The following is a 27,697-nucleotide window of genomic DNA, read 5'->3' on the forward strand; positions in this document are numbered from 1 at the left end:
ACTGGGAGAGATACTAACGCAATGGGGTGTTATAGAATTGACAAAATATAATTGCTCAAAAAATTTATTTTACTTGTAATAAAAATTCAAAGTTTCTCGTCCGGCCCGTTCACTTAAATGGGAATGGGCGGGGTTAAAAGTTGTACTGCAGCCAGCCACTAAAGGGCAGCTGACACACGGAGGCTTCACTTTTCACTTGTGTCGTCCAGTCCACTTTTATATATACGGTCTCTGGTGTGAACCGGCTCTGGTGTGAACAATTTATATTATAGTTTTGGATTCGCTCGCGGGCGCCTCTAGTGTCTGATAAGCCCGAAAGATAATACAGAAATTCTGTATCTCTGTATCCGTGACAACGGTTTGTTGGAGTTGCTAACAACAGAGAGGATACGGAACAGAAGTTATGGATGATTTTCAGATTGGAGAAGATGTAAAACAACTAGCGAGCTAAGCTACAAACGTTGAAACCAATACATGTTCACGCGATTTTACCCTAAGTTATTTTCATTCTAATGTTTTAAATCGAGCTAGCGTTTACTAGCTAGCGTTAGCTAACTAAAGTAGCTAGCCAACCTTAGCTAAACTTGTTACATGTCAGTACAGTAACTTCTAACTTTATATTTTACTAGCCATTAGTCAGCTGCTCAAAATAGTTTAGCTTTCTTATCTAAGCATGTTTAACGTTGGCATGGAGGCGTATTACCGTTAGCGATAGTAAACGCGGTTACACTCAGCATTTTGCCCCGCTCTGTATATTTTGTTAAACGCACATTTTAAATTTTCATTAGCACGTACTTGCTTAGTTACATAGTAACTTATGTGCAGAGATACATTTTAGATGTCATTGTCGAGATGGTTTAACTGAAGGCAGTTAAGGTGAATGACGCTTCTGTTTTTTCAGACTGCCTTTGTCGTGGACGAAGTGAGCACTATAGTTAAAGAGGTAAGCTATATGGAAGGAGATGAGATTGATTTAGAGTAACACCGTTAACAACTGATGTACTTTTGTTAAAAATAACTAGGCGGTCGAAGGAGCTATTGGTGGTAATGCCTATCAGCACAATAGGGTGAACCAATGGACGAATAATGTGGTGGAGCAATGTCTTACTCAACTCAGCAAACTAGGAAAACCGTTCAAGTATATAGGTAAATACATTCAAATGTACTGTATATACAGAATTCGAGCTTACCGTCAGAAATTGGAGACATTGCATAATGATCATAAGTTGCAATTTTGGAGTTTGTAATATGAATTCCAAATTAACATAATTAATATGAATAACAGCTTTTATTTAAAAATGCTTTCATAATTTCTTAGTTATTTTACAATAGTAAGTGAAATTGGACTAAACTATAGGGAAATCCATTACAAAATCATGCAGCTAATGCAAGCTAATACAGCACAACGTTACAAATACTTTGGTAATTTATGAGCTATCTCACATCATGTTCTTTCAACTCTTTGTACGTCTATGTTCCTTTGAATAGTGACGTGCATTATTATGCAGAAGAACGGGGCTGGTTTGCAGACAGCTTGTTCATGTTTCTGGGACAACACCACAGATGGTATGATTCATACAGTCTAGTAACCCCTGGGATGATTTGACTTTATGATGCAGAACCTTATACTCTTGATTCTTTCAGTCTAATTTAAGATTCATTTAAGCATACAGATAGCACACATTACCTCACGTACAATACTCCAATTATGTGTTCCCTCTCTGGATTCTTGTAGTCACTAGAATCATATTTAAAATCCTGATGCTTGAATTCCAAGACAAAATTGGACCTGCTTGCTCATTAGTGGTCCAATACTACTATATATGAGACAATATCTAATATCAAATGTGTTCTATAAATCTTCTTAATAAATATTCTTTCTGTTCCCTTACAGGGAGTTGCACTGTGCGGTGGGAAAACAAGTCAATGTACTGCATTGTCAGTGTCTTTGGACTTGCCATTTAAATTGTTGTGTCCTGGACTGCAGATTCCCACATAACCTACTCTTTCTTTGAATCTGGTGTCAGTGCTGGCAGATGATAGATCGACCAAAGAAGGAATTTTCATTAGCATTACAATTTTTAAGGTGTATGTGTGACCTTCTAAATGCTATTTGTATTTCAACAGTAATACATTATTTTACATTTCCTTGTTTGCCTTGGGTTAATTACAGAGTACACTCAGTTTGGAAGTGTTATGATGGACCAGAATCTCAGAATTTGTTGTTTTCCACCACAAAAATAAATACAGGCTTTGAGCACCTGACTTGGATATGCTTTGGTCAAAAATTGTTATTGCAACTGCTGTCTGATAATTGGATTATGAACTAACAAGCTCACCATGGAAAATAAAATAACACCATTTAAAATGTTTTAAACACCATGTAGTAATTTTTTTTTTACATTTTTGCCAACTATACACAGTAGATAACCAAATTCTTCTGTGACGAGGACAATCAGGAGAATTTCCATGATCACGATGCGTAATCACAGTACACCCATTAAAGACATCTTAGTTACAGTATTTGCTGCGTAGGCTGTTTGTCCCATTTACAGTACATTTTGGGTCAACGAGCAGTAATCTTGCACTAAAACATTTTAGTAGCTTAATATTTTACAAATACACAGGAGCAGAGATTGGAACCTGGTGAAACATTCAAGAATAAAACATTACTTCAGCAAGGACAACCATTTCAGTCATGGCCATAAATAAAACACTAGCATCCTATAATGATGAGAAAAACAAACACATACAAAAAACATTATTGCAACACTGGTATACAACTATTACATAAAAATATGCCCAAAACAATAAAAATGTGTTTGAATAATTAAGTTGTCTATTTTGCCTGGAGCATTTGCCAAAAGCAAAACAGCTGCATGCAAATACATGAGTTCTGTCAATATTGGCACTCTAGAATAATGCATTAACAGACATTTGTTAAAGTGGTTTAAGGAAACCCAGATGTGTTAATTTCCTGTACAGTAAATATGATAAGCATAAACATTGTTATGAGTCAGTATTACTCTGCAAAAATAACTCATTTGATTTGAGTGGACTATGATTATGTTGCAGTTATTTCAGGTTTGCAACATCCTTTGACATCTGAGACAAAAAGACTTATTGTGTGTGGAGTCTGCACATAAGGCTAAGGTGTGGCAACAACTTAAAAGTCCCAGTTTGGGGCTTGTGACCCTGTTCGATTCACTGCTGAGTCTACAGTACAGTGTTTGGACAATAAAAGAGGATATTCCACAAGGGCCCCCTCTTACCTGAGCAAATGGAACCACTGTAAGCAAGGGGCAGCCATATAGCAAGGGGTAGCCATATTATGGTTTATTTAATTTTTATTTCTTTTTACTAAGCGCATGACAGGCATCCTGCCTAGCAACCAACCTAGGCTACTCCTTGTGTAACTTTACTTTGCAGCTCATAATTCCACTGCATAAACCCCCAAAGTCAAGTTGATGGCACCTTATGCAGAGAATGTTTAGTTGAGGCAAAGGCCCCACTCATGCTTGAATCTTCCTCTTCCATCCAAGCTGTCTTCAAACGCTGATGTTACCCATCTCAGGCTTTGCCAGCCTTTGTGTACGTGGGGATGGTTCCTCGCTGTGTCAGTCCTTCAAAGCGTTTGTAGGTGTAGTTGAGGAAAACCCAGTCCTTGGACTTGAAGTCAGGTTCTGTTACATTTGTAACTAAAGCATAATAGTGGTAGATCTTATTAAAGGTTTAAACATTTTTAAAAGAGTAAAAAATGTAATGAAAAACATTGTTATTTTAAGTTATTTTAACTTATTCTAAAATTTGAGTTTGCAGGTTCATGGATACAATGACTGACAACATAGTTCAATTCCTCTCACAATGCAGAAATTTACACAATAAATATTTTTTATATTTTTGAGTCAGATTAGTTCGTTAAGTTTATTCACCCATTAAATGTTTTTTTTTCACTGTTTCTAATGAAAACAAAGTTGGATATACAATGGTTATAACTATAGTTGCAATTATGCACCTTGGGCTTCAGTGTGGAGAGTTCTGAAATATACTTTTCTAAACTTCCCTTTACAAAGACTGTCACCAGTGCTCACCTGGCTGTAAAATGTCTGACTCGGGGAAATCGTCAAAATTGGAGGTATCGTCAATGCTCTTGATCTCAATAGAAATAGCAGCAGGTCTTTCTCTGTGTGGGGAGAGAGCATCTTGAGATTAGATATCACCATCACCTTGTAAATAAAACTTGCTTGATCATTAAATGCTTTAAAGGGCATGTATATACAGCACCCTCAGAATTATCGGCCTCTTTATAAAGATAAGCGAAAAATCAGCTTGATCCTATATGGACATGGGAGAGAAATCTATCCTTTCACTGATGGAGGGTCTCAAAAACACTAACTGGCACTCCAGAAACAAACTCTGACATATGATCTCATTTCATATTTTACTTTTTTTGTAATCCATCAACATGGATAAGATCAAATAACATACTGATATAAGGTTGTCAAACATCTAGCCAATGGCTATAAAAGGTCCTAGGAATCTTATCACGACACATGGCCTCTATCATATACATCAGAGTGAGTGAGTGAGTGAGTGAGTGAGTCAGTCAGTCAGTCTGTGCCTGGAGGGCATGGTTAAGTCAACTTTCAAGAGAGTATGCACCTCAAGCACAACTCCACAAAAAACATTCATTAACAAAGAAATCCAGCTTTTGTTGTGGACACTCCTACTACTGACCTAAAATTAAAATGCTGTTGGATGACCTATGCATTTTCATACTCAGCGTTCGCAGGTGAAAATGAGCTAGTTAGTTAATTTGGTTGCACAACATTTCTTCTAATTTGAGATTAATTGTATATGGTTCTTGGCAAAGACAATAAACCAGCTAATTTTGCATTATAAGCCTTAGTGGTGTTATAATGCAAAGGGAGGGTACACAAGAAAGGTTGCTAATAACTGAAGATTTCTAATAGCCAAGCCAATAAACAGCCAACATAAATAAGCAGACTTTTTCAAGGTTTTTTTCATCAATTGTGTCAACATGTTTGAACATATCACCTGAAATCAAGCAATGTATGAGTATTCATTATGGAAATATTAACATAACTGTTAATGCTGCTGTTAGTGTTAGTGCTGTTATTGTTATATTAGTACAGTACATTTGTAGCACTGAAAAAGCCTTTTTTTCCTTTCCTCATGTGAAAAGTAGGAAGCAGTTCAAAACAATATCCACCCCATTTTTGGTGGGGTGCAATTTTATTTTACAGGTAAAAGTATAGCCAGTGAATGTATATAGCCCTGTATGTTGGCCTGCAGAATACCTGATGTGCTCCCAATCAACTGACTCAAAGAAAGGGTGACTCTTTATTTCCTCCACACTCACTGCCCCAATCCTGTTTTCTGCATCTGTGCAATACCTGAAATACAGTCATACACACACCCACCCTCTGTCAGCAATTGGTTTGTGATGGAATTTCAAGCTGTGGCAACTAAACCATAATAAGTGATGATAATATAGATTGTGTGCATCCCAACATTGATGATGATCACAAAGCCTTTTGTGTGCTTATATTTGGTACTAATAAGTGTAACATGAAGAATTCTACAGTATATGTAGATATATATAGAGCCATGGTTGGACATGGAACACTGATTTTCAGCAGCAACAGTGTATGTATAAACAACTACTATCTTATGACCAAATACCTACTTTTTAAATAATGTTCAAAGCAAAAATCAAACAATGACCGTTTGGTACAGTTTGGTACCTTGAGGTTTACTATTTTTGCAGTCTTGCAATGTTTGCTATTTTTACGTGAACCATTCCTAATCTTTGATACAAAGAAGAAAGTAATGATTCAAAAGGAAAGGGGTGCGGTAAGCTCCAAGCTGGCATCAGAAAACACTAGTTTCCTCTCAGTATTCACTGTAGCTTGTTCTCTGTTTAAAAATCTCTAATTTCATGACTGCTGCACTAATGTGGGCATGTAATCAGCACCACTATCTTTCTCTAAAGGACTTGAAGTCTGTCCCCCCACATCTTTTTAGATTACTGGACACGGAGCATTATCAACCGGCTCCAGCATTTGTAACCATGGGAGAATATGACAAATTATTCTAAATTAAAGGTGCTTAATTAAAGTATGCACACCCCATCCCCTCGTTCTCTGTATATGTGGCTACCAGTACTAACGACAAAGTTTACATGTAAATGCTACAGAACTCAACTATATATGAAAATACATAGTTAGAAAACTGGGAGAACGACCTTTTCATGCATGCATGAGTACCAGCGATGTCCCTAACCTGAGAATCAGGTCCTTAGCTTTCTCTGAAATGGGGACCTCAGGGGGGAAGATCAGAGTTTCTCGCCAGTTCATGACTTTCCTGTATGTTTCCTGTGGTGTCTCAGAACAGAAGGGCGGATAGCCTGGGACAGGAAGACAGAATAAAACCCCTTTTAACTCTGAGGAATGAGAAAGTATGCTTATTACCACAGCTAAACTGAAAACACAGTGTGCACACATTCTGATAATCTTTCCAAAGTGTGGTTTGTGGTAACTTTTTTTTTTTCTAACAGCCAATAAATAAAGTATATCTTGTTTGTGTGTGATAGGGTTTCAATGCCCTGTCAGTATTTCCCAGCCAGCTTCTAGACCCCTGTATTCATAATGGTTCATACCTATTAACATCTCATACATGATGACCCCCAGAGACCACCAGTCGCACAGCTTATTGTATCCTGTCTGCATGAAGACCTCAGGGGCGATGTAGTCTGGTGTACCAACAGTTGAGTATGCCTGTGCACATGGAGTGTTAGCTGGAATTTAACAAGCAGCAGCTACACTTTTATCATCATTTCTTTTTTCATCATTTCATTTATCATGCACAAACACAAACACGCACACCTACCAATTGCCGTCTATTCTTTTTCCATGTTTCAGCTTTCCTTTTAGAGTTCATATTCTGAAAGGCTAATTAAAGAACATGAAGGTTTTACCTCTGTTTCCTTAACGGATTTTGAAGAGACTGTTCTAATATCAAAATGTTTTTCAGAAGTACACATCTTCCTATTAAGATGTAATTTAAACTGATACATGTAAGAGGAAGCAAATCTATTTAGTTAATGTATACTGAGGATTTGCTTATGATACAAAAGCACTAACTGTGAACTGAAGTTAACTGGAGGAAAAAATACTTGGTTTGGTTTGGTACAGGTGATACTTACAAAAGTCACTTGGAGGATTATGTGTAAGGTTTCTGTAAAATTCAGTGCGGTGAGCTTTCTTGAGGCCTGTACATAGGCCGAAGTCTGATAGTTTTACATGACCCTGTGATTCAACATAACACAAATGTGTTAGTATAACAGTCACAAAAATATTGCCTAACAAACATTTTAGGAAACCTACCCGCGAGTCAAGCAGTAGGTTGTCTGGTTTGATGTCTCGGTGTATGAATCCTAGCTGGTGAATAGAGTCAATGGCCAAGACTGTCTCTGCTATATAAAACTGAGTAGCTTCTTCTGAAAGTGTGTCTTTCTTCATAAGCAAAGTCATCATGTCTCCTGGCCACACAGAGAAAACATACATTTGAGTCCCTCAACATACAGCCACTGTCATTAGAAAACAAAGACTATGAATAAACTCTAAGTGGGCAGACATAAGAAATTAACAAGTAACGATACAGGAAGAGTTATCTTGGTTAGTATAGCCTGAAACAGCACAACAGACTTATGGCGCATTTCCACACAGGCCTGCTTGGCACGGTACGGATCGATACGGATCGATTCGCAACGGAGCAGTACGGTCGCGTTGTATTTCTATTACAATGGTGGACCACCACAATGTGGGTGGAGTCGCTGTTGGCGCGCGGGCTGTTGTGTCGTGACATCATTTGTATGCGACCACACACCATACAACAATGGACGAGATAGCGATAGCGTAGGAGTCGTTCTCCTGTGACGCAACCTGTGACGACACTCCCTGGCCAATCAGTGTCATGCTGTTCTTCCATGTCACAGAAGTTTTCCGCTTTGGAACGGTTAGAACCTCGAGCGAGTAGGTACGAAAAAAGTACCTGAAGGTATCTGCAAACTTGTACCTGGTACTAATGGAAACACTCACAAACCATCGCGAATCGATCCGTACCGCGCCAAGCAGGCCCGTGAGGTAATGCGCCATTAGTGACTTCAGTCTGAAAATGAAAAGGGCAGCAAATATTGACTCGCTCTAGGAACCTCAATACACCAAAAAAATGACTTGAAAGAAAGATGCCAAAATCATGCCAAAAGAGACTGAAGCCTGTGAGTACACAGACAGGGTCAAAATATTATTTATTTATTTATTACTCGCCTCCAGGCAAAAATTCCATAATGAGATACAGGTTCCTTTTGTCCTGGAAACTGTAGAACATTTTCACCACCCATGCCCCATCTGCCTCCACGAGGATATCCCTCTCAGCCCTGATGTGTGCTACCTACACAGAAGTGAAAGACAAATCTACATTTACTTTGCTCTTAAAGAAGGACCAGTCAGAGTGACTTTAAAATAATGATAATTAGCCTCTATCAGGTTTTACATTTTGTGCAGAAAATGTATTGTATTTAAATAGGATTATGTGCAGTAGGATAAAATACAGACCTGTTCCTTCTCTAGCATATCGGCTTTCCTCAGGATCTTCATGGCATAGATGTGACCAGTGTCCTTTTTCTGGACCAAACGTACCTGTTGACAGAAGAAGCAGAGCAGCCAAAAAATCACTACAGTGTGTGAGTCAAGGCCAGGGGCGTATCTGACAGCTGTTATTGTCATATGGACAATATTACTATATTACTTCCAGCAGTAATATGATTACAAAACCACATAGTGACATAAAATAAGTAACAAACCTAACAACTTGACCCTGACAAAATACAGGGGAAAAACTGGAAAGCTACTGAAACCTACATTGTTCACTCAGTGAGTAACCTCTGCAGCTTTTCTTTTTTTCTCTCTCAGCTTTTCAGCACCACCTTTACATTTCGTAGTTTGTTTAGACTCTGGCTTAGACTAGTGTTGCACGGTATACCGATACTACAGTAGTATCGTGATACCTCGTCATTAAAAATGGTACTATACCCAATATGCTTAGTATGGGTGCTATAGGACTGAGTGCATTTTTTTTTTTTTAAAGAGCAGTATTTCCAAAGAGTGCCACACGGGGGCAGTGTACGCGTACAGCAGTGCAACGCTTGCCTCCTCTCTGCAGAATAAGAAGAAAACGTGTACGATGGCTGCTAATACAAGCAATATTGCGGACTGTCCTCAGCTTGTTGAAAAACTACACGCACAAAGCGAAATATGGAATTATTTTGCATACATTTCAGACAGTCATGGCAACCCCGTGGACACATCAAAACCGGTCTGCAAACTTTGCTTTAAAGCTGTACCAACCAAAGGAGCCAATCGATTCTTTTTACATAAAATGCACTTTCGCTTGACCCACCCAAGCTGCCGTAATGCACAGAACAGTTTGTAATACTAAAATGGCAGCTAAAGCAAATGCAGTGTGTTCGCAGCTCGTCTTAATAAGCAAGGAAAGCAGCAGAAGTGCTGTGTGGAAATACTTTGGATTCAATGCAGATACAGATGGAAAACCGAAGGACACGAACAAGTCAACTTGCAAGCGTTGCTTTCGGAACATTTCAACGCAGGGCGCTAAAGCTTGGTTTATACTTGACGCGCCACGAGCAGCGCGAGGGTCCGCGCGGCGAAAATGATGTAATCGCGGTGGCCTCTAGCTGTCTCGCGAGGTCGTGCACCTCTAGAGCATGGGTTAAAGCAAGAAATTTTCATTTGACTGAAAATATTTTCTTTCTTGGCAAAAGACAATGCCAGCAATTACTGAAAATGTGGTGTAGTTGGGACACGGCCTCTTTTGCCTAATTCTACACAATAAACACATTTATAAAGTATATTTATCTAAACAGCCTGTGTAAGGAGAGAAGAGAGAATGAACACCTGAGCAATAAATGTACATAAATGTGTATTTAATGGGAGTTATCTGGGGGTCCTCTTCCAGAAAATTATTTAAAGATCAAGTCAAATTTAGTGAATCCTGGTGAGAGGTATGAAGCTCTCTTGTTTTTATCAGATTCACCATCGCAAAAACATAAGCCGTAAGATTACCTGCTTTAAGTAGGTATGTTACAAAAAAATTAACACCACTGGATAGAGCTTTTAAATACAAACAGAACAACACCATCCATGTTAAGCCTGGTTTAAGCCTTTATACTTGACGCAGCACGAGTGGCGTGAGCAGCGCGAGGGTCCGCACGCCGAAAATGACGTAATCGCGGTGGCTCCACCCGTGCGCGAGAGCCTCGCAGTCGTGCACCTCTCGAATTTTGTAACTTCGCGCGCACAGCGCTTCAGCGCAGTGAACCAAGTCATGTTTGCCGGGTTCATACACCTTTATAAGGTGGAATTAAAGCACTTGTACGTCACTTTCAAGGTCCATTTCAACGCGTTCTCAACGTTAAATTTAATTAAGTTAAATATTTATACATATACTCGAAATGATTCGAAATAATTCTCTTTTTATCACATTATTTAATGGTGGTTTATTTTCAAAACGCCCAATCTTAACGACTTCACGTTCTCTCATGTTTCATCCTGGAATTACAAGAGGCTCGTATTTGTTAGCGTAATAACTGTTCAGTCAGATAGATATTTGTTGTGAAACGAAGTAGTTACATTTTCAAGCATTTTAAAGTACTTTAGCCTAAATTCCAACACTAATGCAACATTACAATTGGTCAGGTAAATGTTCATTCCCCTGTTTTTGAGGGGACTACACTGCAAAAAGAATGTGACGCAGCAAGTAGCCTCCGCCGTTCGCGCAGGTGTACAGAGTCGCGCGCTACGGTCATGCCAGGCAGGAGGGGGGTAAAAACTTTTCTACGTAACATCCGCAAATCTGAAGCCGGAATGAACCGCAAGTCAATCAAATGACACCGCCGTCATCTATCCAGCGCCAGTGAGAATCATATTTCGGCCACAAAACAGATAGCACGTGCGTGTGTTGTTTATTATGATTTGACGGATTTTTTCCCCAAAAAAATCAAATGACGGAAATCCGTCGTAGTGACGGAGAACTTTAACCCATGCTCTAGAGTTTTTTTGTAACTTGGCGCGCACCGCAGCGCAATGAACAAAGTCATGTTTGCAGGGTTCATACACCAACAAGGTGGAATTAAAGCACTTGTACGTCACTTTCAAGGTCCATTTCAGTATTTCCCAGCACGTTAAACTTTAGTTAAATATTTATACATATACTCGAAATTATTCGCTTTTTCATCACATTATTTAATGGTTGTTTATTTTCAAAACTCCCAATCTTAACGTCTTCACGTTCTCTCATGTTTCGTCCTGGAATTACAAGAGGCTCGTATTTGTTAACGTAATACAAGAGAACTGTTCAGTCAGACAGATATTTGTTTCAAGCTTTTTCAAGCACTTTAATCTAAATTCCAGCACTTTTCAAACCTGAAACAAAGCAACATAAAAATTCGTCAGGAAAATGTTTCTTCCCCTGTTTTTGAGGGGTGTTTCTTTATACTACCACATTTTGTTTCAGACAAACAGTTCGAGCAGGGTCGCGCGAGGTGTGCTGACGCGCACGCTACGGTCACTCGGGAAAGTATAAACCTAGCATAACACAACGAATCTGGCCAAACACCTGAAGGCACGCATATTTGTACAAAACATTCCAAGAGGTTGGTGATTATTCCCATTTCTAATATTATAGCATACAAAATTATGTGTCCGATTATGGTATCCTGGCAAATGTTTGTCATATTCTTGGTTTAAGAGCCGTAAGTGCGACAGCATACAGGGAGAAAAAAAAAGAGTGATCGTACTACAATGGATCAATCATCTATGAATACTGAACTCTACTCTAATACTGAAGTTTTAGTTACTTAAAGTTGTTTAAAGTATACTTAAAATACACTTTTTGCACTAGCCTTTTTTAACTTCTAAATGTGAATTCCAGAGTGGACTACTATTATTTATGTTAATTTATATTAATGTGCAATTATTTATTTTTCTGTTTTAATGTGGTAAGGACTACACCTTTTATTTATTTGACATTTGTGAAACAAAATACAATATTCATTTGTTTGTTTATAAAAAAATAAATAAAAAGCCTTTAAAACGTAAATGAGCACAGTATCTGACTTTGGTATCGAAAATCGTATTGAATTTCAATACTTTTTAAAGTATCGTATCGAAGTTGTAATTCTTAGTATCGTGACAACACTAGCTTAGACTGCTCCATCTTTACGGCAATGCGGACTTATTTTTTCACGTTTCAGTAGTGTCAACCGTGTTGCGGAGGGATCTCATGATGAGTTAGACCCTCAGCAGTGTCAGTGTGCAACTGGCGTCTCTCGACTTGTCAATCATGGGATACAAACAAGGAGATATAATTAATGTGGCATTAGTATGGACAAGGCTTTTCCAGTTCGACTACTTGTATTAATAAGTGACACAGCTGCTGTATGTTTTCGTAGTCCGGCCCGGATTTTCTGGGACAAGATGTTTTTTTTCTGATCTCTGCTGCATACCGTCAGCCTGCATCAGCTGGCCCAGTCCGCGGCCGCGGTCCAACTCATTCATGTGTTTACAGGCTCAGTCCGCAGCCATGCGCTGAGCAGGTTTGCCTGACTGGAGTGGGGAGAGGTAATAGTCACCGTTAAACAGCAGCGTGACTACGGGCCGGGGCCGCAGTGTGCAGCAATGGCTCCTCTACGGGCCGAGGTAAGCCACCGGCGGCCCACTAACCCATCGGCCCACCAGGGAAATCCCCGGTAGTAATGTATGCCAGTCCGCCCCTGGTCAAGGCCAATAATTCAAGGCAATATGCACAAGTCAATACACACACCTACCTCTCCAAAGGCACCCCTTCCAATGACTTTGAGAGACTCGAAGTCATCAAGCCCCAGTCGAGTTCGCTTCAGCCTCAGAAACTCTGTCTCCTTACGAGCATGCTGGGATCGCCTCATGATCTTCTACAGTTCCAGCACATGGAGTGAATTTATGCATTTAAAATATGCAATTAATAAAAAAACATAATAGTATACTGTTACCATTCTACTATTAAATTGTGTACTATGTACATTATAAACAAATGTGTTAGCTCCTTATGACCCATAATAATATACCCTTTGACCAATGAAATTCACATTTCCTAATCCATGATCTTACAGCTATGCCTTCTCCATTTCTGCTCTCGCAAGTTTGAGTGTATTGCTTTATATTGTTAAGTGTACTGCTAAATTGATGTATAAGAAGGCTGGTATTCAATACCCTAGGAGTACAGCAGCACAGCTTGCTGACTGGACTTGAACAACGGCACTAATGTCAGCAGTGAAGGTGCAGACTGAACAGCAGTGAGAATGCAGACCAAACTTTAAAACTGCCCATACATTTGCAGCTCACCTCTTCATCAGGCAAGCCTTCTTCATCCATCACCTTCTCCAGTTTCATTTGCCTGCAAATCAAGTTGTATTATTGTTGAATCTTATACACACATATTAAGATGCCTTTCTAGCTAGGTATATGTGATTAAAGAGTTTGAAGCAAACCTCTATACAATGCAAATTATAATTACAGCCCAAAACAGGATAATTCTAGTGTTTTTATATTTGTGTTGATCTAGCATTGCCACTATATATCTGCATCTAAAGGCTGATAAAAGATTTTCATAAATAGTTGATGCTGTGTAGGATGCTAATTAATTTATATGTATCTTTAAAACGTACTCTCTTTTGGGTTTAAACGTAAATAGGACTACAGGTGTAAATGCTACCTCATCTCTCTCTCTTCATGTTGTGTGAGGAGTGTGCTGTAAAAGTTCTCTAGCGTCAGTTTGGCCACGGTCACTCTCTCTCTCGTGTGGTTACTCATAGGAAGCGGGGCTGCCATGCCACCCGTCATGGCCATAGTATTCTATAAAGATAAGAAGAGACATCATTCAAACTTTTCAATCAGAAGTCCTGAACGATAAACTGTATTGTATATCATCACCCTATGAGCATGCACAATAAACAATGCAAAAATCAAGAAATGTTCACATGCATAGCACATGTAAATAAAAACATTTTTCCTTTTTTACGTATGAAAAGTACATTTTATAATCTGTACTTTTACTTAAGTACATGTTGTGTTCATTGTAATTCGCTATATTTTAAATCTCATACATTACTAATAACAAAAAATTGCATATAAATTTGCAGTGGGGTGAAAGACATGCCGCTCATTTTTTCTTTGAAGTTTGAATAACTTAAAATGTGATAAATTCAAAATAAGCTATAATTTACTTTGAAATATCTTTTTCTTTGGGCCCCTATCTTGACATGCCTGAGATAATATTGACACAAACAGGGCAAAATTGTCTACATGGTGTAGACAATGACGTTCTAAACAGCCTCTGAAATACACTGGCATAATCTTAAACAAGTAGTTTTTTAAATCAAATAATAACATGGCAGTTCTGAATAGTTCCATTAACATGGGGAATCATGTCTGCCAAGTCAAACTTCTGGTATGTCTTCTGGTGTAACCACCCTTTTTGGAGCCATTTTGAAAATTTTGAGCCAGAACATCATGTAACAGAATGGCTGCATCTCAATTCGTAGACCGCAGCCCACGGTGGCCACACACTTCGAAGGCCGGGTAGGCTGCATCTCACGGCTGTTAAATGAGACAGTCTAGTCTTCGCAAGACGTATGTTTGCGTGACCACGCTCTGCCCCGTTACATACGTGTTAGCGCGCTGTCCGACAAATATCACATCACCCACAAATGCCTAAAAGAAAATGCGTTAAACATGTATTCACATGTTTGGCGGGAAGTATAACTTCATAACAAAATTCAATGTATTTTTATAAACGTTACTCTTTAGTAAATACTCAAAGCACAGGTTTACCTGCAATATCATTAATAACTGGCATGTTATTTAGCATCTCATTGCAGTATAAATGTCCATATTTTAAAAATACCGACATTTAAAAACGAATTCTTCGGCCCGTACACTAGACTCCGCCTGTTTATTGTTCATAGAGCAATGAATCCTGGGATATGGTGGGACGTGAAGGATACTCAGATGCATCCTTCGTTTTCGGGGTTTTGAAGGCTACATTCGTCGGCCGCATAAGAAGGAGCCCACGAATTGGGACAGCCTCGTCGCAGCGCAGTGACGTAACCGGCCTACAAATGCGCACTTCGTGGGCTGCAGCCCCTGAATTGAGATACACCTAATGTGATGTTAAACAGAAGAACCTCTGAAGACTCCAACTGACACAAGTGAAAATTAGTAACTCTCTCTAAAATTTGACAAAATAAAGCAGATTCAGCTCATGGTCAGCTATGATTACTTATTTACTGAGGTCATACAATTTGACATGTATTCTAAACATAAATCATAATAAAATATTCAAGTTATTATAAAAAAGTTATATTTCAAACCAAGGTCAAGTGTTTACATAGTTGTCCACAATAATGCATGCAAAATTGGAAATGTCCTGTGGAGTAACCGAGTTACACCATTGCACCATTTCCTTTATAAAACAAATTTGATCAATTTATGGACAATATTTCTACTTTTGTAGTTTTTTATTATCATTAGGGGCAGTCATGGCCTGGTGGTAGGGAACTGGTCTTGTGACCGGAGGGTCGTGGGTTCGATTCCCAGACCTGAGGCCATGACTGAGGTGCCCTTGAGCAAGGCACCTAACCCCAACTGCTCCCCGGGCGCCGGGATAGGGCTGCCCACCGCTCTGGGCACGTGTGATCCACAGCCCCCTAGTAATCACTAGTGTGTGTGTGTGTTCTAACTGCACAGATGGGTTAAAAGTGGAGGAAAAATTTTGATTGTGGTGTAAAAAAAAAAATCACAATTGACAAAAATACGGAACATTTACAATTTACAATTAATAATAATACAATTATTAAAATTATTGTTGTTATTAAAATTGTAATATACCATAATTTGCAGCTTGAAATGTAGTCTAAAAGAATTATAAAATCTCTAAATGAAATCTGGTATTAATTTCACATTTCTATAGGACAGTGCACATAAACAAGAAGTATGTAGGTGGAAACCTACATGTAGGTATGCAAACAACAAACTCTCTCCTCTTCTAATAGAGGTCTCTTACAAGTAAAGAAAGTGGCTAGCCACAGAGCGCGTGTTAATGCGGATCCTGCTGCAAGGGCAAATTATCAGTCTAATATAAGGCAAAGATACACTACATACACCCTCACATACACATGCTAGTGTTTCATGAGAAAGTAAAATCAGTGATGTAGTTTTCCTAAAAGGGTAGTTTTATTGAGAGGTTTGAAGTCAAAATGCCCTGGACATTAGACTAACAGGTTCAGTCATCTTCTGTACTTTAGCTATCAAAGAGAAAGAGACAGGGAAAGATCACAAACATCCATTCACAGATCTGCCCAGGGCAACAAAGGTGCAAATGAGGGAAGAGTGGAAGTAGTATCAGAGGGAGTACAGAGAGACGAAAAGAAGAAAAGGGTGCTTGTTCAAGTTTTGAACCTTACTCCTCCATCACTGAATTCAACAGCAGATGAGCAGCTTTTAAAAAGCGTAAAAAGTGTATGTTGCTGATCATGACTATGTGCAGTCAAGTTTAAAGAGACCACAGGCATCCTTTACTCATGTGTGGGCAGTGCAGAAAAGTACCAGCAATGATAGAGCACTGCTGAAGAAAAGGGAGAAGCTAAGGTTAATAAAAGTAAGGAACTTGAGTGAAAGAATGAAGACAAAAAAGCTGCAACGTATAGTTGATTAACTCAAAGAAAAGAATGAAAGTGAGTGTGAAAAACAAGGAGAGGCAAAAGTATAATTGCAGAGGAGAAAAATGAGAAGGTTGTCACCATTCTCACTGAGATATGGCTGTTTGGAATGTTCAAAACATCTCGTATGTACAATGTATGTACAATTTGAATTTAGTTTTTCTTCTGTCTGCTAGATATAGTCTTACATTTGATTATTTTTAATGTAATATAATTACATTTATATATATATATATATATATATATATATATATATATATATATATATATATATATATATATCTCAGGGGTGGGACGGGTAAAAAAATTTTTTCGAATTAATCGGAAGCTTTGTAATTAATTAATCGAAATTAATCGCATTTCAGTATTTAACATGAGAAATATTAATTTAAGTTTGAATAATGAATGAATCAATGAACATAATCATAAACTTCGACATCTTGTTTATTTTTCCACCAGTCTACTACACAGACCAATAGATGAGTGCAGAAAACAGTTCAGAACACTGGAAATTCTGACCAAAAATGTTGTTTAATTTTGGGAGTTTTGCTCAGGATATTGGAAGAAGCTGTTTTTTAATACCATGTTAGATGGTATATTTTTCTTTAATTTCCCAGGCCTCTGCCACAGGCATCTCCATAGTGCCTAGAGCTGGTCTTCTGCATGCTCAAAGCAAATGACTGGATATTCATCATCTATAGAATCATCATCTATAATGGTGATGGACATTATTGCATCTTTTATATTCTGTCTAAATGGCATCTTTTACATTCTGTCTACATTCTGTCTATATTGTTGTTGTTGTCATGGTGACCGGTGTCGGCCAGAGGAGGATGGGCTCCCCCCCTGAGTCTTGGTTCCTCTCAAGGTTTCTTCCTCATGCAAAAAACTAAAAAAAAAAAAGGGAGTTTTTCCTTGCCACTGTCGCCTTTGGCTTGCTCACTGGGGGCTAGGACTCGGCACTTGTAAAGCTGCTTTGTGACAACAACTGTTGTAAAAAGCGCTATATAAATAAAATTTGATTGATTGATTGATAATATGAGCTGTCACACCAAGATAATTCTTGTTGCTAACAGAGGTTCAGGGATCCCCAGTCAGAGCCACATTTGTGGCGCTCTTCACAATAACCTGTTTTACTTCACTTTCCTCATCATACAGCTGCTGGATTTTCTTCGACATTGTCTTTCTGGACGGTAGTTCGTAACTTGCATCAGTTGACGCAATGTGCAGCGCTTCTTGTAAGCGTTTATCTTCGACCACAGAGAGCGAACAACACTGCAAATAATATGACGCCTCATGTATAAACGTGTGCGGAGTCACGCGCTACGGCCACTCACGAAAGTTTAATCCAGTCTTAATAGTCCAATGAAGGTCATTTAAAAACCAGGACATTTCCTCACTTAAAAAAAAAAAACCCGGGATGTCCTGGACAGGATGTGAAATACGGACATGTCCTGGGAAATACGGACGTTTGGTCACCCTAGGAACACACTAGGAATACATTTAGCAGCTAAGTTATCATTACTGACCTGCGCGTTAGCCCCAACATGTTTTGCGTTGAAGTGGTAACGAAGGGTGGAAGTGCTCCTGTGATAAGCGAACTCCTTCCTACATAAAGTGCAAATAACACTATTTGTGTTTGTACTTCCATCTGGAAGTTTCTTATATTTAAATTTCCCATCCTCCAGCATAGCCTTTTCAGTCATCTCCATCATGATCTTATTGTGCGTCCATATAATCTGTATGTCTGGAACTCGTGCACTGAGAAACATTCCACGGTGCAAAAGTGTCTCATGCATTAAATGCGTTAATTTTCCTGTAATTAATTAATCGAAATTAACTCGTTAATTTCCCGCCACTAATATTATATATATATATATATATATATATATATATATATATATATATATATATATATATATATATATATATATATATATAAAATTTAGGGATGCACCGAAAATTCGGCCACCGAAAATTTTTGGCCGAAATGGCTTAAATTTGCATTTTCGGTTTTCGGCCGAAATACTTTCATCACCGAAACAACACGGCCGAAACAATGTGCTGTGATGACGCAAGCAAAAATCGCCACCTGCACGCGCTTATTTGGATAAAGCTAGCAAAAAAGTTTTCCAGTGATGGCGCCGAGGCAAAAGACATTACACCAAAAATTATGGAACTCGTTGCCTTAGACGATCAGCCGTTCTCTGTCGTAGGGATTTCGTAGGCTAATAGAGCACATTGATCCCCGTTATGTTTTGCCGAGCAGACGACATTTCTCAGAAGTGTGTTTACCTGAGCTGTTTAATGTTGTTGCAACTCACGTCACGTTTTTATGAGAGAATTTATATTTATCTTTCAGGCCAGTCAGTTATAACTAAATGTAACTCGTATAAAATACATATATTTATCCTCTCAGATAAAAACGGTCTGCAAGCGAGTTTAATTTAATTAGTGGTCGGCCGTTGTCAGCGGTATCGCCGTTAACGGCCCACCACTAATTTTATTTTATAATATGCATTACTGTAATGTCAGTGCTAAATAAATATATACAAATCAAATTTTGTAGTTGATTTATTCTTTGAATAGCAATGCCTTGATTTTAGTGAGGTTAGCCATAAATCCAATGTTACTAATAATTGGCATAATAATAATAATAATAATAATAATAATCTTTATTTGTATAGCACCTTTCATACATACATGTAACTCAAAGTGCTTTATGTATTTCGGTGTTTCGGTTTTCGGCTTTCGGCCTTGGTTTCCTCATTTTCGGTTTTCGGTTTCGGCTAAGAATTTTCATTTCGGTGCATCCCTAATATATATATAAAATTAGAAACGATATTTCATAATAATTCACTTATTTTCATCAGTACACTTACATAACTTCTAGGCTCTGTACTCGGATTGGGACAGTTTGAAACTGGTGGGGAGCATTTTGTGTCACGAATGGAAAGACCCGAGTGTTGGGAAACGGCAGTGGTTCTGCGATCGCTGCGCGGGCCCCACTTCACTGTTGACAATCTAATGGAAATAATTACCATTGAAATCATAAGTGAGATCTCAAAAAATATAATAATCAGTTGTGTTTATCGGCCACCCGACTCAAATATTGAAATATTCTCTAATAAAATCATGGAGCTCCTTGAAATGAGTTATAATAAAACAGTTTTTTTGTGCGGTGATTTCAACATTGACCTTGGGAATCAAATTGATACCAGTAATATGTTCATTAACGCAATGTATAGTTTGGGTCTCTATCCATTATTATTAAAACCAACAAGAATTACAACATTTACTGCTACAATAATTGATAATATATTTACTAATGTAAGAGATGGAGAAGTGTTGAGTGGACTTTTAACAACTGATGTAAGTGATCATCTACCAGTTTTTACTGTTTATAAAAATGATCAATGTAAAAGGTCTATAGCTACAACAAAAAAGAAAAGGTTTAATACATCAAAACATACTTTGGATAAATTGAAAGATGATTTAAATAAACAAGACTGGAAAGAAGTATATGTTAATGATGTTAACAAAGCATATGACGCATTTATGAATACTTTGGAAGTTTTGTATGAAAAACATTGTATGGAAAATGTTCCCAAGAAAGATGTTGTGGACAAGCCATGGATGACCAAAGGGTTGAGAAATGCCTGTAAAAAAAAGAATGCTTTATATTCATCCTTTTTGAAATTAAGAACAAAAGAAGCAGAAGACAGATACAAGAAATATAAAAATAAACTAGTATGGATTATAAGAAAACATAAAGAATATTATAGTGACTTATTAAGCAAAAGCAATGGTGATACTAAAACAACATGGGGAATAATAAATAGTGTCTTAAAAAATCATAAAGCACGATCAGGTATTTCACGATACTTTGTAAAAGAAAATAAGGAACTTCATGACCAATATGAAATAGCAAATGAATTCAATCATTATTATGTTAATGTTGGTCCAAGTCTTGCGGCTCAAATATCAAAACCTGATAATGACGTGACTGAAACAATCAGAGGTTGCGCAAACAGCATCTTTCTTGGTGAAACAAATGAGGATGAAATATTGAGTTTGGTCAAAAATTTTGCTGACAAAAGATCAAAAGATTGGGTGGATATGGATATGATGTTTGTTAAGAAAATAATGAGATATGTTATTAAGCCATTTACATACATATGCAAGTTATCATTTTCAACAGGAATATTCCCAAACAATATGAAAATTGCTAAGGTAATTCCAATTTACAAAAAATGGTGAGAAATGTGTATTCAGTAATTATAGGCCAATATCCTTATTACCACAGTTTTCAAAAATCTTGGAGAAATTGTTTGTGACCAGATTGGATCAATTTATCAATAAATATACCATTTTAAGTAATAGTCAGTATGGATTTAGAGCCAATAACTCAACTTCAATGGCCCTCATCGAACTGACAGAACAAATAACAAATGCTGTTGATCAAAAAAAATACTGCGCTAGTATCTATGTTGATTTAAAGAAAGCATTCGACACAATTGACCATAGCATTCTACTTGAAAAACTAAATAAATATGGGATTAGAGGACCAGCATTACAATGGATAACTATTTGGAAAATAGAAAACAGTTTGTACAAATACATGATGTAAGATCTGAACTCAGTGGAATAACATGTGGAGTTCCTCAGGGATCAGTACTTGGACCAAAATTGTTTATCCTATATGTGAATGACTTGGTCAATGTGTCTGGGCTCTTTAAATGCATATTATTTGCTGATGATACAACATTTTTTTGTTTGGGTAAAGACATTGAACGTATGTTAGAGAAAATGCAAACAGAATTTGTGAAAATACAAAACTGGTTTAAATTAAACAAATTATCATTAAACTTGGATAAAACTAATTATATGATATTTACAAAAAGACAAAGAACTGTTAATATTCCGTTTAGAGTTGGGGGTGTGGAGATAAACAGAGTCAGTGAAGTAAAGTTTTTGGGTGTTACTATAGATGAGAAATTGACATGGAAACCTCATATAAATCACCTAAGAATAAAACTAGCTAAATCTATTGCATTGCTTTATAGAGTAAGGGACTTGTTTAATGATAAAGTTTTGTATATGTTATACAACACATTAATTGTCCCACACTTGGTTTACTGTGTTGAGGTATGGGGTAAAGCATGCAAGACTATTACACATCCTGTTTTTGTTTTGCAAAAAAAAGCTGTAAGAGTTATCACTCGAAAAAATTACCATTATCCATCTAATATATTATTTTGCAAATTGAAATTATTGAAATTTTATGAGTTGGTTGATTATAATATATTGTTAGTTATGTACAAAGCTCACCAAAACATACTACCTTCAAACATTCAGATAAATTTTGTGAAGAGAGAGTCCTGTTATAATCTTAAGGGAATAGAGATGTTTATAAAACCTAAATGTAGAACATGTTTGAAAGAACGGTGCACCGCAATCCAAGGAGTAAGATTATGGAATGATCTGAAAGATGATGTTAAAAGGGCCAAATCACTGTACATGTTTAAGATATTGATAAAGGCTCGACTTTTAAAAAAATATGAAATAATATGAACTGTATACATAAGATTTGTCATTCTAGAATGATCTGATGCTTTTTGTTTTGTTTTTGTTGACTGAAGATTATTGTGTTTGAGTTTATATTTGAGGAAAAAGGGGCAGACATTATAAGATTTTCTCTTCTTTCTGCCACCTTTCATTTCATTTTATTTGTGTTTTCTTTTATGTACATAGAATCATTTGTCTTTTAAGAAATGAATAAAGTTTGAAATATTAATATTAAAAAAATATATTCACCTGATGCAGTCTGATGAAGCGGGTATTTAAATAAGTAAATAAATAAATAAAAGCTGAATAAAGCCAACCTACCATTTTTATTCATTTAACTGAGTGTTTTAGGTTTTTCCTTTGAAGTGGAAAAAAGTCCTGAATGAGAACGGGATCCCATTTAAGGCGCTCTAGGGGGAAAAAAAAACCCTGACTCGACCATTAGTCGACTAAAGGGAAAATCTGACAAATCAGATTTGACTATGAAAATACTTAGTTGAAGACACCTCTACTATTAATCATTCAGGTTGTTAGTTTAAGTTACCCTGTATTGTTTTATGCATGTTTGCACTGTTTTGAGTTTCCCACCATGTTTGTGTGATGTCCTCATGTTTATGCCATGCCCTCGTGTTATGTGTAAGTTCAGACCTGTTTAATTGCTCACTCCGATGCCATTGATTGTCAAGGCGACTAATAAAGCTTGTTTCTGAGTCAACATGGACCTGCCTATGACTCTGCCCTCACACACCACGCCACAATACAATTAATGCTATTGTAATTAGGGGTGCAGGAAAAAAATCGATTCGAGCTCGAATCGCATTTCTAACATTGAACGATTCAGAATTGATTCTCATTTTTAAAAAACCTTTTTTTTTTCGGGTGCGTGTGTGCCTTCTCAGCCACCGTAGTGCTAGGCAAAACAAGAAAACAGCTTTGACTATGTGCAAGCATGCTAGTAAAGCTACTGCGGGTTGTGTAGTGTACGGTATTTGTTGTTGCGCCGCTAAAGTATGAAGTCCAAACGGCTCCGCGGTCTTTGAAAGCAACACTTTAGATTTTACCGTCAACCCGGCCCGGGAAAGAATGGGCTTGATCATTTGCACACGCATAAAGACGCTACAGATGATATTCGGGAGTTACAGTGATTATAACTCCTGGTAAAATAAAGTTAAAATAAAAAATAAAAATAACTTGGTTCATTGAGCACTCTAGATTTGTTCTAACTAGATATTTAGACATATTACTGCTGTAATACTGCGAAGTCGTGGTCAGAGGTGAACTTCGGTATAGCCCGTGTGTATTTTATTTAAAATAATTAACACCCTTGAGCCAGTGTGTCCTTGGACATAGATAATGCCGTTTGGTGTGATGGATAATTAAAGTCTAGCTCTTATTTATGCATAGAAACGTAAATCAACAACATAATCTGTAGCGTCAGAAACTAATCAGTTCAGTTAAATGTGTTCAGTTATATATGCGGCTTTTAGAAAATACGGTATATATATATATTTTTTCATCTGTGAAGTGGAAGTTCTGGCAGCTAACATAAGCCTACCCATTTCATTAATGTAACAGTACTTTTATCTTTGGAAGCACTTTCATATATTTTTTATTTTTGTGATTTGTTAAGGAAAAACATGTAATTTTGTTTCTGGAAGTGGCATGTTCTCAGAAATAGGCAGCTAGCCTAAGCCTAATTCTTGTACGAAGCAATTTGTTGTTTTTACAGAAAGAGCAGTATTTTTGTATAATAAAAATTTTGAGTAGTGGCCAGTTCTGGCAGCTAGCCTAAGCCTACCAATTTTATTTACTTTACTACAGTTTTATTAGTTTAAAGTAGTGCTCTGAGTGTCAGCTTCAAACAGACATGTTGTCTTGGATTTACCTTTGTGTGTTTACATTATTGCAATATGTTGATAAAACCTTTACAATTATAATATCTTTATAAATGTACTCTGCTTTCATGCCAGCAGACCGAAGTAGCTCATTTTGAATTGAGAATAGTTTTTGAATCGAATCGTTGGGATCTGAAAGAATCGGGAAAAAAATCGAATTGTGACCCCAAGAATCGATTCTGACTCGAATCGTGGGATTCCCAAAGATTCGCAGCCCTAATTGTAATTGGTTGTATATTCATGTGCAATTTGCTCAATTACACTGCGTTTTGCAAAAAACACAGGAATTGCGTAGATAATGTGCATTTGTTAATTTAACACAAGTCATATCATCGTAGTGTTGAACACTAATGTGCACATCACACGTTTTCTTCATATGGGCAGGCCTAAATTGGAACACTAGAGATGACAGGTTTGACCCCAGGATGAGCACCAGGAAATTAGTAAGGGAAGGCACTCGGTTCTGTTGTCCTTATTGGGCTTTGAACCATTGAACAAAAGTGTTCTTTGCTTTTATTTGTGACATTTATTACAACACAAAACAAAATGCAGAATACCACATGGAAAATACCACATGGAGCATATACCACGTATTCGCTGTGGTCTTGGTTAATCTACCCCCTTACACACAGTCCACAAAAACAAACAATCGCACAAAAAATATACCCATGCTTGTGCCAGTAAAACACCTCTTCAAACAATCAGTCCAACTGTCATGCCAGCCCCGCATTAAATGGCACGGGCCTGAGAGTTTGCTAACGCCATGTAGGCTATGCTATCTCCCACAAACGTATATGGGATGTAACGATCTCTTAAGCTCTAGAGTCTAGAAACGTTCGCCAGCATTTTGTCTTGTAAAAGACATATCCTAACGATTATGTGGAAAGACGTCAATTGATTATTTTTTTAAAGAGCAATCAAATTATGAATTGATGAGTATTTGAATGAATGCAATCTGATTACCATAAATGTAGCGGCCTTCAACATGACGAAGTCTGATGTTGATAAAACTGTAATCCACGGCCTATGCAAGGTACCACATGGTCAACGAAGTGCGTGACCTTGCAAATGTAAACATGCAGTCTGACAGGTGTAACGGTACGCGTTTTTGTGCATGAAACACCAGACGCTGTAACAGGCACCTTGCAATGAATGAGCAGGTTGGTACACTAGGTAGACTCATCCAAGACATCATGTGAGAGATGCTTACAAAGAAAAAATAACAACCCACAGTCTAGCTAGCAGTACCTGTCCCTTGAAGTACCACCAGCAACAAACACAACTTGCTTGCTAGCTAGCTAGCTAGCTAGTCATCTAACCTACCAAAGAGGGTCGGATATTTTGAAAAGCTTACCTCACCGTCTTCCTCCAGAGTAGACAGTTTGCTGGTCACTGACAACTAATTCGCAGAAAAAAGACAATTTAATGGCCGTGAATAAAACTCCAAACTCGCCTGGATAAAGCAAGAAAACCTAATTATTTTTTATCTCCTTCTATTAACATGACATTGCTATTAGTCCTTGCAAGTATTCAGTGACATGAGCGTCCACATTGGAGTGTGAACCGCCTGCTCAAAATTACGTCCACCCCCTAATCTTCCTTATTTGCAATATGTGATGATAGCGACTCTAGAAAACATACAAATATGGACGCTGTATAAAGCGCTCACAACCACGCGAGCTTTTTTCACAATAAAAGTTTAAGAAAACGTATAGCATTGTAGTCCAATATTGGTCTGGAAAATCAAATCTATTTAGACCAGGGGTTGGGTATTTAAGTTATTCTATGTCGATATTAAAATGAAAATGAAATACGCAAAATGGCAATGTAATCCGTCCTACCGCCGCCGTTGTTCGAGGCACGCTCTGTTGCTTCGCCACAGCTCTCAATTTGGCAATAACAACAGTCACGTCAGCGCCAGATAAGGCAGAGATGTCTGCCACTTTCTCGATTAACCTTTCACACTAATTGAGTGTAAATTCACCATAAGGATTCGTCCCTTTGAATAAATATAATGAGCGCTTCTGTGGCCATGTTTTTAAAAACTCGCCTGTACTGCTTAGCGTGCTATACAGTCCCGTCCTGATTGGCTGCAAGTGGGGGGAAAGTTGTGGAACATGATTGGGCTGTGGAATCTGATTGGAAGACAATTTGAATGTAGCGGAAGACCATGAAAATGAAAATGCATTCTGCTCGGAATGCATTTTCCAAATGCATTTTGACACAAATTGAGCGCTGTTGGTATCTTGGTATCAGGAGAGGCGCTTTTCCCCTTTACCGTTTGAATTTTCACATCTTTTTGGAGTGGTGGTGAGGTTGAAAATTACATTTCAAATGCATTATCTATTAAGTGAATAACATTTTAATCAGTGGCGTGCACAGACATTTTGGGGGGCAAGTGCTCGGGGGGGGGGGGGATTTGAAGGGCACTTTTTAACGCAAATAAAAAATAAAAAAAACTACAAGCACATGTTGAATGAAATTTGACTTTTATTTGTAACATTGTCTAAACGTGATTTTTCAATGGACAAAATTTACGCAGCCAACTGATATAATTAATATCCAATATTAACTATATACAGTCATGTCCTTCAGTTAACTTCTGTTTACCCTCCACTGTCTGCAGGCCTTGTTGCATATATTTTACAATTTAAATCAATATAGGCCTACAATTAAGACAGTAAAAAGACCAAAAAGTAGGAGAAGGAGTTATAGGCTACTGAGTGTTGTCATTACATGAATGCAGATGGGCATTTTTCACAGGTAATGGGGAACTTCCCGTTTCTTCTTTCACAAATGAATGTGTTAATTTATGTTGCCTAACAAAACCTATACAACAGTACGTTCAGCTTAGCACATAGATTTTCAAACTCTACCTTAATTATTTGTATGTGGTCGTCCTCACGTTATCTATCATTGATTTGGGCTAGACCAGTCGTCTAAAAATGCTTAGTAGTTTGGTGCTGTATGAGACATTTTACTGCACAAGAAAATGATTTCACGTTGGGCTTAGAGGGCATACGGTACGATTTTACTTGATGTGTATGTAACCTGGCTGGTGGGGCACGGGAGAAGAAGTCTATCTGTGACCGTGCGTGCTGTGCTGAAAACGCTTCCATCCACTCGCTGAACTAAACTGCGCATCTGGTGTTAAAGGAAGAGAGGGGTCGGGCGTGTGCGAGGTGGTGGCTCATTTTAGGGCTTTGTTTTTAATGGTTCAGGTTTTCAAAAGATCATTTCAAACCGATCTCAATAAAATGATAAAAATAAATAAATAAAAACCCGAAGTTTCAAAAGGGCACTTTCGTTGATAAAGGGCAGAGACCTGGGGGGTGTTCCAAGAAGCGGGTTAAGCGAGAAAACCCGGGTAAGTTAACTC

The 27,697-nt window shown here is 37.7% G+C and overlaps 2 protein-coding genes across 6 annotated transcripts; one reads left to right on the forward strand and one right to left on the reverse strand.

Moving 5' to 3' along the window:
- The first annotated feature begins 256 nt into the window (after positions 1–256).
- Positions 257–2,271, forward strand: dynlt1b (dynein light chain Tctex-type 1b). Its single transcript, XM_077006539.1, has 5 exons — positions 257–430; positions 902–943; positions 1,023–1,146; positions 1,489–1,566; positions 1,895–2,271. Exons 1-5 carry the CDS (start codon positions 404–406, stop codon positions 1,963–1,965), a joined length of 342 nt encoding a protein of 113 aa, XP_076862654.1. The 5' UTR covers positions 257–403; the 3' UTR covers positions 1,966–2,271.
- Positions 2,073–26,392, reverse strand: stk38l (serine/threonine kinase 38 like). 5 transcript variants are annotated; one of them, XM_077006535.1, is made up of 14 exons: positions 26,160–26,392; positions 25,673–25,717; positions 13,852–13,991; positions 13,482–13,533; positions 12,929–13,051; positions 8,640–8,723; positions 8,352–8,475; positions 7,229–7,564; positions 6,913–6,974; positions 6,683–6,800; positions 6,307–6,430; positions 5,322–5,417; positions 4,092–4,183; positions 2,073–3,698 (listed from the first exon to the last, which is right to left on the reverse strand). In XM_077006535.1, exons 3-14 carry the CDS (start codon positions 13,983–13,985, stop codon positions 3,571–3,573), a joined length of 1,473 nt encoding a protein of 490 aa, XP_076862650.1. In that variant the 5' UTR covers positions 13,986–13,991; positions 25,673–25,717; positions 26,160–26,392; the 3' UTR covers positions 2,073–3,570. The 5 variants fall into 5 exon arrangements, with proteins under 5 accessions (XP_076862650.1, XP_076862651.1, XP_076862649.1 ...); XM_077006536.1 differs by lacking the exons at positions 25,673–25,717; positions 26,160–26,392 and adding an exon at positions 25,282–25,320 and having other exon boundaries at positions 7,229–7,331; positions 7,410–7,564; XM_077006534.1 differs by lacking the exon at positions 26,160–26,392 and having other exon boundaries at positions 25,673–25,938.
- Between the last annotated feature and the right edge of the window lie 1,305 nt (positions 26,393–27,697).

This window comes from Brachyhypopomus gauderio, chromosome 5 (genome assembly GCF_052324685.1).
Source record: "Brachyhypopomus gauderio isolate BG-103 chromosome 5, BGAUD_0.2, whole genome shotgun sequence".
In the NCBI taxonomy this organism is placed as follows: Eukaryota; Metazoa; Chordata; class Actinopteri; order Gymnotiformes; family Hypopomidae; genus Brachyhypopomus; species Brachyhypopomus gauderio.